The sequence below is a fragment of the Poecilia reticulata genome, chromosome 22, assembly GCF_904066995.2.
Source record: "Poecilia reticulata chromosome 22, P_reticulata-male-v2, whole genome shotgun sequence".
NCBI classification, from domain to species: domain Eukaryota; kingdom Metazoa; phylum Chordata; class Actinopteri; order Cyprinodontiformes; family Poeciliidae; genus Poecilia; species Poecilia reticulata.
In genome coordinates this window covers 14,419,067-14,437,556 of record NC_088851.1, presented here as the reverse complement: position 1 = coordinate 14,437,556, position 18,490 = coordinate 14,419,067, and the positions used below count along the sequence as shown (strand labels likewise).

At 37.0% G+C, this 18,490-nt stretch overlaps 1 protein-coding gene across 2 annotated transcripts in view; it reads right to left on the bottom strand.

Annotated features, from left to right (window-relative positions):
• Positions 1–18,490, bottom strand: part of kif6 (kinesin family member 6) — a 52,868-nt gene that overhangs the window by 27,742 nt on the left and 6,636 nt on the right. For both annotated transcript variants that reach the window (XR_532602.2, XM_008399650.2), the window contains exons 4-12: positions 16,843–16,990; positions 15,845–15,954; positions 14,160–14,289; positions 11,726–11,932; positions 11,119–11,262; positions 10,514–10,600; positions 6,120–6,223; positions 4,543–4,648; positions 2,269–2,425 (exon numbers count right to left, since the gene is read on the bottom strand). Coding sequence is in view for 1 of the 2 variants with exons in the window: in XM_008399650.2 (XP_008397872.2) it covers positions 2,269–2,425; positions 4,543–4,648; positions 6,120–6,223; positions 10,514–10,600; positions 11,119–11,262; positions 11,726–11,932; positions 14,160–14,289; positions 15,845–15,954; positions 16,843–16,990 (1,193 nt within the window). In the remaining variant the exon portion in view is untranslated. The remainder of the gene's footprint in view (positions 1–2,268; positions 2,426–4,542; positions 4,649–6,119; positions 6,224–10,513; positions 10,601–11,118; positions 11,263–11,725; positions 11,933–14,159; positions 14,290–15,844; positions 15,955–16,842; positions 16,991–18,490) is intronic.

The window sequence follows — 18,490 nt, the reverse complement described above, 5'->3', positions numbered from 1 at the left end:
AAGTCATAACACTGCCAAGACGAGATTGTTTATAGCATCACAAATAAATCAGACCCTAAACAGTTTGTTGTGCGTTTGTTGATTTTTCATGCCAGATACCACAACAACTAAGGTTAGTCACGAGAATACAATGTCACCCCAATGTTTATTGGTTGCCTTTGTTGTTCCATCATCATGTATTAGCGTATGCATCATCCCACCAGCAGAGCCAGCTAAGCATTACCAGGTGCTCCGACTCCCTTACAGTGGGTAGTGGATAGTTATACACTTTTACAGGCAACATTCCTGCAATTAACCCTATAAAGACCGTTTGTCAGTGTGGGAAGTGTGAGCCCGCAGCACAAGCACTGGTGGCTGCTGCAAACACCTTTGGCACAATAAAGTTAAAGGTGTGAAACACTTAGAGGCATGGACACCAGGGGGATGAGCTGGTAAATACAAGTGGCTGGAAGCGATGACACGCCTATATAAGCATGGTCAGCCTATAATGTTACGTACAGCAGACAGACCACCATGACTGACAGACTCACAGTTTAGGCTGCTGCATTTAAATATACAAACTCCCCAATGAAAGAAAATAAAGACAACATACTTTGTCAGTAGCGTGGGAGCATTACCACCTGAAATATATGCTTTCTGACACGCATAGGGGCACTGAAGTGGACCACATTTGCATCCCATGAAAACCAGGGAGTGACAGTTTGAGAGGGGAAAATATACAAAGTGAGGAAATCACATTACACACATGTGGTCCAAGAAACACTATGGTAAAATATCTGCATGATAATATTTAGTTTATTTTAGTGAGCTGAGGTTTGGCGGGTTAAATAATCAAGCAGATATCTCAAGTTTTCCTACATATGTGCTGGGATTTATTGAGAAACCACAACGAGAGGGGTAGAGTGGAGAATAAACCCTTAAAGTCTTCAGAAATCTTATATTCAAGCCTAAGAACTATAATTATGATCAATAGTGTTTATCATTAACAGAAGCCATGACATGAAAACATATCTGAGCAAATACTTCAAGATATTTTTGGATTTGTGGAGCACTTGGCAAGAATGTAGTAATATTAAAAGTACATTATGTGTGTGCAAAGAAGTTATTTAAACAAATATTTTTTGCAATAATAATAAACCAAAGTTCTGCAAGGAAGACTTTCCTGATAAAAGTGAGGAAAACAGCAAATTACCCTATTACTGGAATTAGCCTGTAATTCCTATACTTCGTAAATTGTCTATAATTTTCCTAAATTCTTGTGTCAGTAGTGAAAGAAGGAAGAAATGGAATGAATTAGATATTTCCAGTTTGGTAGAGAGTGCTGCCACAGTTCAAAAAGTGACCCAGTTAAAAATATTTCAATCCCTTGTTCTTGTGGAACAATTGAGCTTGATGAGTGTATGAGTTATTGTACGTAACAGAACTGAAGCTTAGATGGACTTGACATGTCCATCTCCATGAGAATAAAAGCAGACAAGGGTTCAGTTACTATTTTGTGGAAAACTAAGACTCATTTTCTGTTTGTTGTCCAAATAGAGTAAAGCTTTCATGTGTCGCAAACTTTGTTGGATTGTTCGACACTCTTTTAAGTGTAAAATAATCCAATCCATGTTTGACTTGTCTGTATACAGTTTTTTCCTTAATTTTGCTTTTTTTAATCCTAAAGTTTTTCTAAAGCCAAAATAAATTAATCAAATTTAATCAAATACATTTGATTAATTGTAACACTTTTAATAATCTATGCTCAATGTAGAACAATACTGGGTAGGCTTAATCAGTTCAGGTGTTTTAGATTTTGAACTAACAATGATCAAATGTAGGCAAGACAGAAAAAATACACACCATAATGATTCTAACTAGCAACCATCAGCAGGTCACAGCGTTCAAAGCACTTACAAAAACTTCTATGCTTTTGTAAGCAAGAGCTAGTAACAAATCTTGCTTAGTTGATTCTGTCGACATAACAGAGCAACTAAAGAACAACTTTCTTACTTACATCAAAGTAAAAATCTCAAACATAGATTGAACCAAACACATTTAAATCTACTCTCAGTTGTACAGATCAGAGATCAGCAACCTTAACAATCCAAAGAGCCAATTTTACTCTTGGACCACCTAAAATAAATTGTCAAGAGTTGTTAACTTTATATGGTTCTGAAAAATGATAGCTTATCGATCAACTCTGTGTTTCATCATAAAACCATTGCCAGAAAAAACATAGTCAGAAACGAAAGACTATTGCAGCTGGGTCACAATGTCAAAGGATACTGATCTCATTGTCACGTTGTTTAAGCATTTCATTCAGTTTAGTCAGTTCTGCTGTTGAACTGGAATTGCTGATCTGGGAGATCTCTCGACTTCCTGTTGGTACCGGTTGTTTATCACTGGGTCCAGTTTTGGCGCCTTTTTTGTCCAAAATCACTGACTGTAAAAAAAAAAGAAAACAGAAAGAAATATTGTTATTAATGTGGCAGTGGGTTCACCTTAATATACTATCTTTTGAAATTATAGTGTCTTGAAAAAGTATTGCTATATTTTTAAATCTGTAACATTTGGATGTATAAATACCCCAAACTCCAGAAAGAGACTATAGTGAAGTATACATTTCATGTATGTCATATACAGAAGCGGGTTGCTTTCATGTGACAGGGCAGCTTTGCTCAACAAAGAAAATCCTAATTGACTTTATTAAATCGTAGCTGCATCTGGAAACAAAAAAGACAGGTCACAAATATTGAAATAAGAACATGTGTTTGTTAGATCTTAAACCTTTTTGGTTATTTATCATGGTGTCTGAGTGTGAATGTGTGCTGGTGTAAAATAGGTACCTGTGCTAATTTGTTACCGAAAAGTGTGAGGTTAAAATGCCGAGAAGGGTAGAAAGTGTTAGCGCTCAGCAAGCGTTAGAAAATGGATTTCAAACATACGGATATGCTTTGACCTAAATAATTTTATTGTAGCTCTGGTAGGATGTTTAGGGATTTTTCCCCACTATAGCCCACTGTAAAGCGAATTTCCTCCAAACTCTGATGTCTTTTAGCTTCAAACAGATTTTCTTCCAGAATTTATGAAATTTTCTTTTGAACCCTCACTGTACTTGCTGACTTTGTCGAGCATCCTCGAAAGGATGATGCTACCACCACCAGGTGCTAGTTTCCTTTCCTATTTGCCTCATATGAGTTAGTAGAGTATTTTCTTCCAAATATTTGCTGGGAGCACTCCATGCATGATGCAACTCACTAGGTTTTTCAACCATTTCAACAAGATTTGTGGAGTGCAAGAAGAAGTTCAGAATTTTAATAGGAAAAAGAAGCCTTTTTTCTTCCACTTTATGTTGTACTTTATGTTCAGTTATATGAAATCCCAATAAACTATATTAAAGCTCATGGCTTTAAAGTGACAAAATGTGAAATATTTCTTGGGGAGTGAAAACTTTTGCAAGGCTCGTTAAACCTCATGAAGCTCATCTGGATTAGCAAATTTATGGAACTCTAGCTCACTGTGATTGTCAACACAAACAATCATGAAAAAACAAACAAAAAAAAAACAAAACTGCACATCAGAGTTCACCCTGAAACAAGGACAAGTTGAGAATTGGAATCCTATGTCAGGACCAAAGAAGAAGAAAATGGAATTTAAACCAGACACATTTCAACAGGATTGCTGGAGCCGAACTGAGGTGTTACTTGCAGGAATGTAAACTGAACAGGAGATAGAGTTTGTGCATCATAACAAGCTGTAGGGAATATAAACAGACATCTATGTGGGATCTGGCACTGCATCTGGTGGATGCTTCAGCTCCAACCAAACCAGAGTGAGCATTGCAGTTTTTTGTTTTTTTTTGGCCACCGGGAGCAGCAGTAGAAGCAGCAGCAAGAACACACTTTCTGTTTGTAAAACGGTGTCCAAAAAAAAAAAAAAAAAAAAACCTGACATTTGCACTCAATTGTTTTGTCCAGACACCATATCAAAGAAAATAGCTTCATGAAACATACATTTTACTGTTTGGTGTAAAAACCATCATGGATAATGTATATAGCTTTGCACACCAGAATTCATGACATGTATGTTCTTCTAAATAACTGATTTACTTGTTCTTGAACTTGAGTTTATATTTACTGATTTATTTCTTAGATGACTTCAAATAACAATTCACCAACAAAACTATGCAACACTGTAATACTTGTGAAAAAAGTCAAATAAAATGAAACTTTATTTTTAACACTGTTGCATAGATTCATATTTGGATAATAGTAAGACAAAGTGATCAGATCCATTCTGGGGGTTTTATGTAACTGTAAGTGTTCTGCCAAGAACAATAACTTTCTGATAGAAATATGAAATGTTAAACGAATGAACTTGCTGAAATTGTCATAGGATACGAATCATGTGCGACAGTGACAAGACAGAAAAGTAAACAAAAAAAAAAAAAAAAAAAGGAGGAAATATTTCACGGATAAAAAGACCAGAAGCAAAAGGCATGCTATACAAAACACATTTCTGCAGTCACTTCACAAACAGAGGCAGCGCTGACTAGTTTACCTTCATCAGGAAGAAACAGTGCTGTATTTTTCTCATGTCAGGTCCCAGGGAGAGAGTCACATCTGGATCTGGATCATTCAGAAAGGCTTTGACTAACTCGCCCAACCTAAAAAGCCAAGACACAAAAACAAACACCGACTTACTTTAGCAATGCCAAAATCTATGTTATAATTTTCCATCACATTCCCTTATCAGGCACCCAAATGGTTAACGGCTTCATCCGAGCAGTTTAAAATGTGGGTCTCGTGAAAGACAACTATTTACATCAATGTGAGTTTCAGCTCCACTGGAGCGACCTGTTGATAAACTACCGCTAAATGATAGTCCAAACACTGCATCCCAACATGCGGATGCAGCCACTGGAAAAGACCAGAAGACATCCATCCAGACGGATCAAATGCAGGCATGACAATGTGCGGTTCTTGATTTTCTGTTACATGTCCAGCTTAGAAACAGGCCAGGTTTATATGATGGAGGGCTTAACACAAACATGCTGGTCCCTTCAAGAGTTTATGATTTTGGTTTTCTGAAAACCCCTTGATGCCATGCACAATTATTTTAAAGTACAACAAATAAAAAAAAAAATACTCCTAATATAATTTAGTTTTACATTACAAACAATCTAAGTGTTTAAATTATTTAAGTGATTAACAATGTGGGCATTTGGTTGCACTGGGTTTTTACCTATGGGCTGCTTACAAATGCAAGCCCATAAGATTTATTTGCAAAACTTTCAAGAATCATGTATCCTTTTCCTTTCACTTCACAAATATGCAATAGGTCTATCAAAAATGTAAATTAACTTCTATCTAATCCTCTCTATTTATGTAGAAGAGACTGGCCACAGATATTAGAGTCACAACGACAAGAACGACAGTAAAAAAACAAATTTTAATTCATTTACATAAATGTTTTTATTTGTTTTTTTTATTTTCTTTTTTATTCCTAACATTGTGGCACTTTTGGCTCTCATCATTGCTGCTAAATGTGGCAACAACAGTCATTACACGTTGCCACTGTGAAGTGAACCCCTAATGGCTATAAATAGGAGATACGTCACCCAATTAAAGATGAAATCTATAAAAGCTACAGGAAACACATCCATACTGAAGGGGACATTTTCCAAGTCTTTAATGAAATCTGTGGTCTAGCCCAAGACAGTTCATGAAATGTAAATTAAGTCCTGGTGAATATCCATCAGTAAAAGCAATAGCCACCTATTAGGAACATCATAAATTCTTATAAATCATATGTTTGGTTGTTCAGGTATTTGCAGTCCCAAAATTTTGAAATAGAAAATTCCAGACATTTAGGACTAAGATGTTCTGATTGTTTAGGGAAACACCTGAGGCATTTTGATATCTAAATAAAAGTAAACTAAAAATGCAGAGTTAATGTTTGGACATTCAGTTTTTATGATATTAAACAGAACAGGTAATTTCATGTTTTTTGTTTCACAGACAAGTTACATCTGTTGTTTGTTTGCTTTATTTTGATGCTTGTTTTGTTGTACTTTTGGTGCTTTTTTGGAAACGAAAAACAACAATGACATTTTTGAAAAATCAGAGAAGGCATACTTTTGTATCTCCTCTGCTGTTAGCTGCTCCTGTCTCTGCTCTCCTGTCACCACTGCCAGCTCTTCATTCAGGAACTGGATCTCTCTTCTCAAACGTGCAATGAGCTGAAAGATGCAAAAGGTACAGTGGGAGGTCACAAATGACACACAATAAGAGAGGAAAGTCTAAGTCCACAAGTGAAGAGTTTCTGTCCTGTTTATTTGGCCTTTAATTATAATCCAAAGAATACAGCGTAGAGTTCATGGTCCTTTATGCAGCGTCAACAGAAGTCACAGCATTAGTGGGAGGCTTCACATCAGATGTCCTCGGGGCAAAAAGCAACGCAACACAACCAGAGAAATGCTAGACTAGCAAATGCAATTCTAACTCAGTTTTTAGTACTATGTTTATGTGATAGAAAAATGAATGCATAAATGAAAAGTAGAAGTAAAAGTGTTGAGTTTCTTATACATGAAAAAAATGTACGCAGTTGGTACACAGTAGGTATCTTTAGCAGGAGATACCAACTGTGTACCACTAACTCAGCAGTGTTCCTCACACAAAGGTCCTAATTAGGCTATAGTTTCAGTAAAAGCTCAAGGTCAAAGGTCAGATTAAGCAATTTAACAGAATCTAAACAGTGGTAATTTTAACTGATCTAAAACTAGCAAAATGCCCAGATGCTGTTGATTCAAGATGCTACAGAACGAAAACACAGCTATGGTGCGGTTTTTGAGTGGGTGCCACTCCGCTCAACGATGATTATGCCCCTAATCCACCCCATATCGTATGTTTCAACACTGAATATCATGGCTTGACCGTTCCTTCACCAGAGCCGCTCCCTGGTCTCTTTTTGTTAGAACCACTGCTCTGATGGTAATTCTCCCAGCTGCATCCTTAAAACTCTGACCGCCGGCTGTTGGTCAGCGGGATGGTGCAGTCTATTTCAGAGCAAAAAAATCCCACACGGGTACCACAGTACCATGGCAGACTTACATATTCTAAGGCTAAAAAATGACCTAGGCCATAAAAATGATGAGGTAGTTTTGGGTTTCTCTTGTACAAACTCATGTTAGGGCACCTATGCAGCACACTGTAATGATGATATCAGAAGATGTACAGAGCCTTGCAAAAGTAGGCTCTAGAGCTTTTTCACATTTTGTTTTGTCAAAGAAAACTGTCACTGTGTGGCAAGCATTGTCTTCAATCCTCTTTAGTCTAGGTCTGGAACATGTAAAATAATGTATTCTAAATGCACAAAGGCCTTTGGGAAAAATAAAATACAAATCAAGGTGTGCAAGAAATCTTGGGTTCAAGATGGACTAAACCTTTTTAGTCCAGTGCAAGCATTTAGTTTCATATGTCACCTAATTAGTAAATAAAGTCGCCTTAGCCCAGATATTGAACATCTCTGTCAGGCCCGTTCAGTTACTGGTATGCAAATTGAAGTAGAATGACACAATTCACCAAGACAAAATTAATCCAACTAAACTGTCAAAAAAGTCTAATACATGCCACACGTTTTGAGTTTAAAAAGAGTGTATGCTTTTTTTATATATATACATATATATATTCTTTAAATTTATGCCGCACCTTGTGTTGATCATTTCCATAAAACCTAAAAAATAAAAACTTTTGTTTCATAAAATCTAAAAAAGATGTGGAAAAGTGCAAAGAGTGTTATTACAGTTGCTAGGTACTGTAAATGTGCAGTTTCGGAACAGCTCTGCCATCACCTAAATTCTAACTATCTGGTTACCCAATTAAATGTAAAACATTAACACAGCGCTTACTTTAGATTATACCTCCTCTTCTTGTACACGCAAACCACCCACAGTAAACTGTAAGCATTGCAGTATAACCACAGGTTTCACTTTAAATGCATGTATACAGCATCCCACTCCCAAACATGTTGCTATTACAGGGGCCTCTTTTTATGAGGGGAACGAAGGCACAATTTCCCACTACCTTCTACAAGTGGGCAAGTTTTATCCTCCCCAAAAATAAGTAAACAAGGGCTGCACTCATTGCATCTAACAGCAGAAACACTTGACTAAACTTTCTCCAAACACATGAGGAGATGTTGCACCCACTAAGTAGTCCTGTGCAACAGCCAGACTTGCTCAAACTCTAGTGTTGGTCAGTGAGAGGAAGTTTCTGTTTGAGTCACAGATATCTACTAATTGGGGTCGTCTTTGTCTAAGGTACACAAAAGAAATACAACAGCAAGTTGTGGAGGCATCTTAGAAGAGCTAATGACTGCAGAAAATCTCTACTGGCAAACATAAACCAGCATTTGGTCTACAACTGACCTTTGTGCCCTTAGAGAAAATAACACCCTAATATGGTCAGGTCACTGCAGCAGACTTCATTATGAGCACAGGTCACTTTCAACACCTCATTCTTTCCCATTTCCATTAAAGACTTGCTAAATATTTTGTCTGGTCTGGTTGGTTTCCTGAAATCCATTTAGTATCCTGGCTGCAGCACAGGACTACTTAGGCAATGTGGCAAATATAACAGTGATGTGAAAACTGCAGCTTTCAAATCAGTTACCACAATGAGCAAGTCCAACAGAGATCTGTCAATCTAACGGGGTAAAGTGACATCCCGAACCTCAATAAATGACATTTTTATAATTTATAAATTACACTCCAGGCTTTGCTTTATTCCAACTCACGCTTATTCGTGTAGAGATGGTAAGCAGGCAGCAGCAGCAGGGGAGAAAATGCAAAAGACAAGATAAAACTTATAAACATAGGAAGGAGGTTGAGTTTGCCTGAAGCTGTAACTCTGTCAGACCCAAATGGGAGCAGCCAGATGCTGTCACAATTACTGGGGCCAGCCGCAGACTCTTATAAAAATACCTCTCATGGGTTTGCAAGTGGACAGCCAAATGTTAGCAGCAGGATTACAGTAGCAGTTGGTTCTGAGGAAGATCTGGGTGGAAGCAGAGAACGTGGACACAGCTGTGAAGACTCACAACTCATCCACTCAGCGGGACATTTCAACACCATGTTGACTTTCAGCTACATACCAGTAACGTAACGTTTATGATACAAGTTCACAAGGTAAAGACTGTAAATTGTACTCAGCATGTCAAAAACGGTGTTGTATAAAACAGGATCTTTTTTTAACCACATCTAAATGTCTATATTAAAGGTCTACAACTTCTCAATCAGAGGAGTCATTTTTGTCAACAGTCCAGCTACAGTTACTCAATTATAGCTGCAAATGTTGTATATTTTTGATACTACAAAGGAAAATTTGTTGCTATTTTTTGGAAAAAATAAAAATAAATAAAAAATAAATCTAATTTTAGATGAAGAAAGTTAAGAAAAACCATCAAACCTTTACAACCCTTTAAAACCCAACTGTTTTATCATCTCAAGAAATATTACTGGTACTATTAGTACTGTTCTATTGTTGGAATTTAATGAAAAATATTTAAAAATTATTGCAGCTATTAAAAAAAAAATTAGTATTCCTATGTCTCACTACATTACCTGGTTCTTTATTATTACTAGCCAAAGATACTAAGACCTATTGTGACAGCTTGAAAAAGCAACTTGTGCCTCCGTAGCCACCTGTTGCAGAACCCAGTTCTTTACATCTCCAAACTCAAAGTTCCTAATTTTGTAAGGCATTGCTTAAGTATAAATACAAAATCTGAGTATGAATTTTAGATCATCCCACAATGCGTAGGTGTGGTGTTACATATGATATGTTTTACAGGGAAGGAGGCCAGGTGTTGTTTATCATGTTGACAGTGGGACAGGAAGAGTTTTCATGCTCTACTTTGTTTTTCTCATATTTATTCAGAACTAGAAAAGACCAAAATCAAGTTAAGAGGGAGTATAGAAACCTGATAAAGTTAAATACAAAGTGCTTAAGGATGCAAAGTTATAGGCATATACAATTAAATAGATCAACAATTGCAAAGAAAAGCTAAAACTGTGACATTGTCATTTAACTTTAAAGGGGCTGGTTAAAGTCCCTTAAATTCAGTCGATGCTCTTTTCCATAAAACTTGGCAGATAAATATATGCACATTTTCCTACTGAAATCTTTCCTCTAAAAATGTGATGTATTTGTATAAAATATGCTGAACAACAATTTATTAAAAGTAAACAGGACAGACAGAAAATGAAAACAGGACATGTGAGCTGTCTAAATACCATAAGATAGATAGATATTCATGTGTCTAAGATGTGAAAATTCCTGCTGTGAGAGGAGCAGGACTAACACTGGAAATATAATTTCATTCCAAAATCAATCAACATTTAGGCTTTGTAACACTTAGAGTCAAGGTCGAAGTTTTGACGACCCGCTTTAGAATGGTCAAGGTTGTGTAGTTCGTGGGCCAGCTAATGTGTTGTTTCAAACCAAGTGCAACATGACTCTGACAGTCTCACCAGGGCAGGATCCAATTCTTCATTCAATATGGCCTCGTTCTTGATGAGAGCCACACGCTGAGCAAAGCGGCAAGTAGACATTGACTCCTGGTAAAAACAATTTTAACAATCAGTCACTGTTTCTCGGGAGGACAATAAGGGAGAAAATAAAGACACTCATGTAATGATTTGATAATAATCACTGTTTTCAAAATAAGCTCAGCCTTCCATGGCGAACTGCCTGGCATAAAGTCTTGCTGTAGATATTTTTTTGCACTCATCTCTTACGTGTAAGTTTGATTGTTTTGTTTGTTCTTTTAAAAAGAGCCTTGTAAAGCACAGGCTATATAAGGTGTTAAAAACAAAAGGTATTCGCAATGTTACTGTTGAATGTTTTTTTTTCTACATATACCAAATGTTTTTTAAGTACCTGTGATGAACCTAAAGATTTGGTGTGACTGGAGGCACATGAGCATTCTAGCATTTCAAAATGAACTTTGACATCAGAAAATACATTGATTTCTTATTTTCTTCCTATTTCTTTTTACCCCTTAACATTTTTAACATTTTCTAATGGTTTAACAGAATATGGTGTCCAAAACAGGGTTATGGATGCCGATACTTACATCTAGATTCCGTTTGTCGACCGCCATGGTGGCGATCATGGTGGTCATGCAGTTGCCCCCCAGGCTGTCCCTCAGCACTGACGTTAACATGGAGTTTCTATATGGAATATGAGAACGATTCTTCTCTGACAACGCTATTATCACCTGAGGACAAGAACCAGAAATGAACCCACTTTTATGATACACAGGAGTGTTTACAATCAGGCAATCAGAAAAAGGTTAGACAATCTGAAAATAGGTACAAAAACAATCAGGAAGCAAAAATGGTTCCTACTTTCCCTTTCAAATTGCAGAAACACACATTGATTCTTTCAGTTTGCAACACAATCCAACAACATAATTTGGTTAAACAATTATAGATATGTAGATGATTTCCAAAAAGAGCACCAGATGGAATAATTGGTTGTGTGAAGAGGAATAGTGTTATCAGGACATTTTGACATTATGATGCAATGCTTTAGGTCACATTTTGCCCCTTTTTATTCTGCAAATACAACTTAAGATCTTTTTTTATAATTTATTGTTGTTCTTTATAACAAAACTATTTTCTGAAGAGATGAAAAAATGGTTAAAAATCAGGAGGATCTTTAAATAAAGATGAGTATACCTGCTCTAGATAGTGGAGCGACAGGTTGATGTACTTGGCCTCAGTGAGTAGCTGCCCATCCAGGCCCGTCTTACTGACTCGATCTGACCCGGCCAGGTCCACCAAGTGCAGTTTGGACCGGCGCAGGGTAGCTGAGCCGGGTTCACGCCTGCACAGATGTATGGTGAAAACACAGTGCGAACGAGTGGAGGCCTGGTTCATGGGGGTCTGGGAAAGACAAGAACCGAGCAAAAAGATACATTAGAGGGCATTTGGGTTAGTTTTGATAGATCCTGTTTGTCCCTCTTAGCCCATAGAAAAGCGTCGAACATGTGGACCGACACAACGTACACAGATAATGGTGGCTTATGGATGGTGTTAAGAGAGAGACAGAAATAGAGTATGACTCACTTTCTACATGAAAACATCTTAAACCAAAAGAGGATGGGTGACTCCCGAGACCCTGACTAAGAGGGAAAACAGATGGAATCTAAACTACATTGTATTTTCTTATCCTGAGCCACTTCAACAACTTAAATGGAATAGCACATGCCTCTAGATTTATGTTATTATGATGTTGTGATTAAGAATGACCTCGCAGAAGAAAAGCTTTTTTCTTTCTCAGTAAAAAAAAAATCAGATAAATTCACACTTGACATCTCAGCTCCCTTAATTTGGAAAAAAGGTTTCTCTTAGCCTTAAGTAGTTGACGTAAATGTGCCAACACATGCTTGTTCGGCTCACAGCAGGTCATGACAGACATTTCTCTATCTTAACCTGCAGATGTCCTCCCTTTCCTCAGACCAAATTCCCTTCACTCTGCACTTGTCCAGAGGGTATCCCTAGAGAAATGTGAGGCAGCCTTTAGAGTTTAGAAAAGGATCCCTTTCTAAATATATATATATATATATATATATATATATATATATATATATATATATATATATATATATATATATATATATATATAATCTAATTTTGATATTACTAGAGATGATAGGGTTCTAGTATGAGGAGGCTTTGCAAGTGTAGCAGATCACAAAACCTAAGATGATGCTGAAGGTGTCATACAACTATAATTTAACAAGCTATAAACTACAATCATAAATGCACCCTGCATTGCAGTCATGCTGCTCTGTTTGCACCACCAGCTGTTCTGACCACACACAGTGCTGAAAGGGAACATCACAAAAGGACATTTTGGTGACTAAAAGTGAGACGAATATAAAGGTTACACGAATATGCAGTTCAGATTTAGACCAGCTGCAATGCACCCATTCCTACAAGTTCAACCGAAGTTAGCGTTCACTGCAGGGAGAAAACCAGCTTTGAACACGTTTGGAACACAAAATGAGTCAGAAAAGACCAGATGGGAGAAAAAAAAATCCCCAGAAACATTGACAGAAGGGTGAGGAGTTTAAAACGTGTTTTTTTAAGTCCAACAAAATTCTCAAACCGAGTGAGCTAATGGTCCTCTGAGTTTTGCATGAATGGATGTGTCATCTTTTATCCACATGGATGGGATCATGAGAAGAAAGAAGGCATTGCTGTTAACTTTATTGAAAATCTTTGTGGAGAACAAACTTCTTGGGGGATTCTGCCAGAGATAAATGAACAATATTAAGGGCTCTTTGTTCGTTTCAAACTCTGGGGGACTTCTAGAGATGCAATTCCAGAGAGGACAAGCAAGCAAATGTCTCTGTGTGGGTGGACGATTGTGGGGTCTTCCAAAGCAAAGCTCATTTCCGTTTTTTTAAACTGTTTCCAATAAAATATCCCTTCTAGTTTTACAGAATTGAACCCAGAAGGGTGTCATCTGGGTGGAACAGAACAAATGGTTTGCATTAAGTCCAACACGTACCCCTCAGTTGACATTTCCCCTTAATAAAGGTTCGATCACATTTCTGAGTCGTGCTTTTGTTTCATGGAAGAATCCCAACCACATCTAAAATTGACGTCAAAGTCAACCAGTCTGTGACTAAAATCTTATCATCTGGGTCACTTTTACTGTCATCTATTTACCAGCAAACCAGTGACAAGAGTAAACAAGGTGCAATCGGCTTTTTTCCTCCAAAACCTCATGAATGTCATGTTGGAAAACTAAGGCTGAGCCACCACACATCTTGTCATCAGTGAGGGGAGCTTGGGCAAGTGAAGAAAAGCCACCACATTATAAACATAAATTACAGAGAGAATGCTGGCTTTTACTGGGCAAAGACACTGATAAAAAGGCCCAATGTGGACTAAAATTATGTTTTAGAAGGGTACTAAGAAGGCTTTTAGTATGTATATTGCATTTTAGAAACAACAACAATAACTCCTTATGCCACTTACCCTGGAAGTGGCCAGTGGAATTTTTGCTTACGGTTTAGTCTTGACTAGGATCACTGCATAAATGTTGTGTGTGTGTCTGTGTGCGTGCGTGTGTGGGTGTGTGTGTTTCCTGTTTTCTTACTTCAGCAATCATACGATTGGTGTCACCCAGGAAGAGCAAATTCAGAGCCTCCTCTTCGTTACCAGACTGCCGCACAGACAAATTCTTGAGATGGATGTTCTGTTCTGTATCTTCCAAGATCATCACTTTCCTGACAAAAAAAGAGCAAAATGTAATTATAGATTACATCATACAACATTAAAATCTGAAGTCATGAATAAAATGTTGTAATGTGCAAAAGCTGGTGATGATTTCTTAGCAGAAACAGGGAAAATGGTCGAAGTTAGTGGGAAGATGGGTGGAGGTAAATATCCTAGTCAAACACCACATCTAAATCCAAACGACAATTTGTTTTTAAAGTTATTCTAGAAAAACAAATGGGCAAAAACTTTATTCTTTCTACTCAAAAGCTTTGCAGCTGAAGCTACAAAGAACATTTTGGAAATCACATGTATATTTTATGCCATTTTAAAATTATGCTCTACTTTGTTTTTGACTGCCACATAAAATCCTAATATTACATTGAAGTTTTTGACTGTAACATAAAAAAAATCACAGTTTAAGAAGTATGGATATTTTTGAAAGGCATTGTATATGATTACAAACATCTTTCTTCTTCACTTTTGGAAGAAAAGTAAGATTAATTCCTAGATTCTTGTAAACATGGCATATTAAATAAAAATGTCAGAGCTGCACACATTTATTGAAAGACTCCATACTTCAAAATTTAACTCAAAACTAAAAGCACAACGTTAAATGTGCCAGTTATGTCATCCATTTACCTCCCTTGGCCTTGGCGTCACTCAGCACTGAATCCAAACAGTCTGGTCTGCAGACTTGTCTTACATGTGATTTATCTATCTGGGTGTTCATAACTTGATAACAGACAGGGCCAGATCTTAAAAACAAACAGGTGATTGTTTCTCGCCCACATCAGGCGATTTGAAACGCAGATGGGACTAAATTACTCCCGTGATCCTACCACATCATTTCCATCCAGCCACCGGTGATGTGAGAGTGCAACTCCTTGACTGATTTGTCAAACAGGAGGAATGATTGGAGAACACATGCAGATAATTATGTTAACATGTGTAGGTAATTCAAGTGGTCTGATAAAACAATATTAATCTTATTGTCATTCAGAGCTGCGTCCTGGCAGATTAATTTTCCGCAACAACCAAGCCAACCTTAGATATAATTTGATTATTGGGCTTTTGCGAAAAAATGATATAAACATGGAATGAATGAGGGTAATTTGTAGACTTTTAAGAATCCAGATGATGGAAAGATGAGTGCGTAATGAAAACAGATGGAAAGTCAAATGTAAAGCAATATCAAGTAGTGCAAGAATTTCAGAAAGAAAGGAGACCATTCATTATTGGGAGTGAAAGAAAGATGGAGACAGACATAAAATGGGGCAATTGTCACTGCCACTGCCTCTTTATGATTCAGCAAGTATGGCCACAGCATGGCTCATAATGGGCACTGGCTATTTCCAGAAGACTGTGATTTGTGGGTACCTAAAACCTTGAGTTTTAGTCCAGAAGTGACTTAAAATGAAGTGGTACATGAAAAATACATACTACCACGCTGAAACGCATGTATGAGTTAATGTAAAATCTAAAATTCTGACTTATATGGCTTATTTCTTCTAAGAATGTATATTTACAAAGGCAAACAAAAAAACGTTTGAGAGAAAAACTGACGGTAGGTCCTCAAGTCGTGATGCCTCATATCGGGAATCCAGAAGGTCATATCCCACCTCGTTGTAAATTTCCAGGTAGGAGATGTGCATGGTGTACATCATACTGCCCTCCTGTGGAGCAAAATTATATAAATTGAGACAGGATAGGAGTATTGGTCATCAAATTTTATTACTATTTATTTATTAGTGGATTGTAATCTAGTATGCATACATACAACAATCAAAACTTTCATCAAACTTACATTCTGTTAGAACTCACAGGGTACTTTCTTTAACTTCCAAAAAAGTAACATTTAGGTTCAGAGTAACCTGCAACCTATGTGAAAGTTCCAGAAAGTAACCTGTAAGTTCTAAAAAGTAAGTTTCAGAAAGTTACATGTCAGTTCCAGAGAATTCCATGAACATTTCAAAAAGATATCATAAAGCAATCTATGACATAAATTAGAGAAAGTAACCTCTAAATTAATAGAAACCAACATATGTTTTGGAAAGCAGTGTGTACCTTATAAAAATCAACTTGCAAGTACCGGAGATTAATCTGTATGTTCCAAAATGAACCATATCAGTTCAAGAAAGTACCCTGAAAATTCCAATAAGTTTATTTTATGTTAATTACACCAACCTGCAAGTTTAAGAAAGCGTATGTGTATTTTTTCTGGAAACTACACTTCAAGCTCAGTTATAAGTTCACTGTAAAATGTGCCTTCAAGGTCTGCAAAAGTAGTCAATATATTGACAGGAATGGTACAGGTCTTATCATATACTGCTACCAAAACAAAAAGTTAAGCTATATTTGGTTTATAAGATATTTGTTTAATAAGATAAAAAGTTATTGTCTGTAGAAATGGAAATTTGGTTTACATAATCTGAGACACCTCTCAGAAAAACAACACATATCACACAACATTGTAAACATTCATCATAACAATAATCTATCCATGCATCTTTCCAAATTATTTAGGGAATCTTTACAAGAAAATTAGAGGTGCCTGCTCTGACCTGGTTGAAGCGTTCGTACAGGTAGGACAGGGTGCGAGGTATAATACCACGATCTAGATAGCGCTCAGCTCCTCCAGTGATGGTGAATGTTTTCCCACTTCCCGTCTGACCATAAGCAAATATGGTGCCATTGTAGCCAGCCAGTACACTGCACAGAACAGATCATGAGCAACAAGAAGGCCTCAAAGCATTTTTTTCCCCCTGCATATTTATTGCATTCACAGTTTGAATGAGCAAATGCACAAAACTGTTGGTGAATTAATTTTTCAAATAAAAAAAGTTGTGATAAAATGAGTACTTCTAAGGTTTTATGGATCACTAAATCATCTGTTCCTAAATACATTAATACATCTTCAAGTACGCGAGTTATATTTCATTATTCTAACACAAAAAAAACTTAAAAAGGCAAGCAAAATCCTACAAATAACCAGATTTACTTGAGCTAAACTTCAATTTCTGTAGCCTGCTATAGAATCCCTCCTTTCATCTCAATATTTTTCAGAAGAGTTTGCTCACTAGCAAGTTAGTCCCTATAAGCAATCTCTGTTTTAATTTCTGAAACTGTCCTAAAGCCAATAAGAGTCTTTGTGAATAAAACCTGACACGTAAAATCCACATTAAAGCATGCCAGTGAATTCAGAGCTGCAATGGCGGCAGACATCTGCTGGTGAGGGTGGAATGCTTTGGAGCATGACTGACAGTGGGAGCCCAAACCCTCACGACTAGGCTGGGTCTGCTGTATTTGGGTTTGGCATGGAGCTGCACTTCTACACGTGCGCAGAATGATTGAAACCAGTTTTCTCTTAAATGACGAAACTATTGTGAGATGTGAGATTAAAACATCAAAAGTGGTCAAAACCGCAGTTATTAAGTGTTGAGATAAACCAAGAAAAGGTGGTAAAAGGACAGAGAGGCCTCAATGTTTAGATTAACAACGTAACAACGTAGATTTATATGTATGTATATATATATATATATATATATATATATATATATATATATATATATATATATATATATATATATACACCTTACATGAAGCAGCAGGAAAACAGGCAGCTATAATAGAGCATCTGTCCACTCAAATAATGATACCCTGCTAGACTGACTTGGATGGCCATTGGGCATCAGTACAATCGAGTGTGAGTCATGGTGGTGATAGGCAGCGGGGAGAAAAGACGCAAGCTCAGTGTTTAGCTTAATGTCAGTACTAATGATGCGGGCTGGGCCGTGCCACTGAGGTTTGGGCGTTTCCCAGCTCTTGTTCCTGTTTACACCTCAGCTTTCCTGGCTACTGAACAGAAATGTCTGAACTTCAGCTGCAGGTCTCACTGCCTTGTGAAATGGGATCACACAATACAGACAGTTGGTCAGCCCAATATCATCAAACTGGCTGCTCTTCACCAACAATTGAGGCTGTATTTTTATTTATCTACTTCATGAGATATGAACAGAGTGGTTTATGTTACACCACAGCAAGATAGAAGCGAAGCGCATATTTGTGGACAGGAAAGAAAATGTATGGCTTTCCTAATTTCCTACAAATTAAAATAATTAAAACCGTATTCGGCCCTCTTAATCTTTTGATACCCCGAAATAAAATCCAGTTGACTTAAGGAATCACTTAGTACAGACACAATTGAGCACA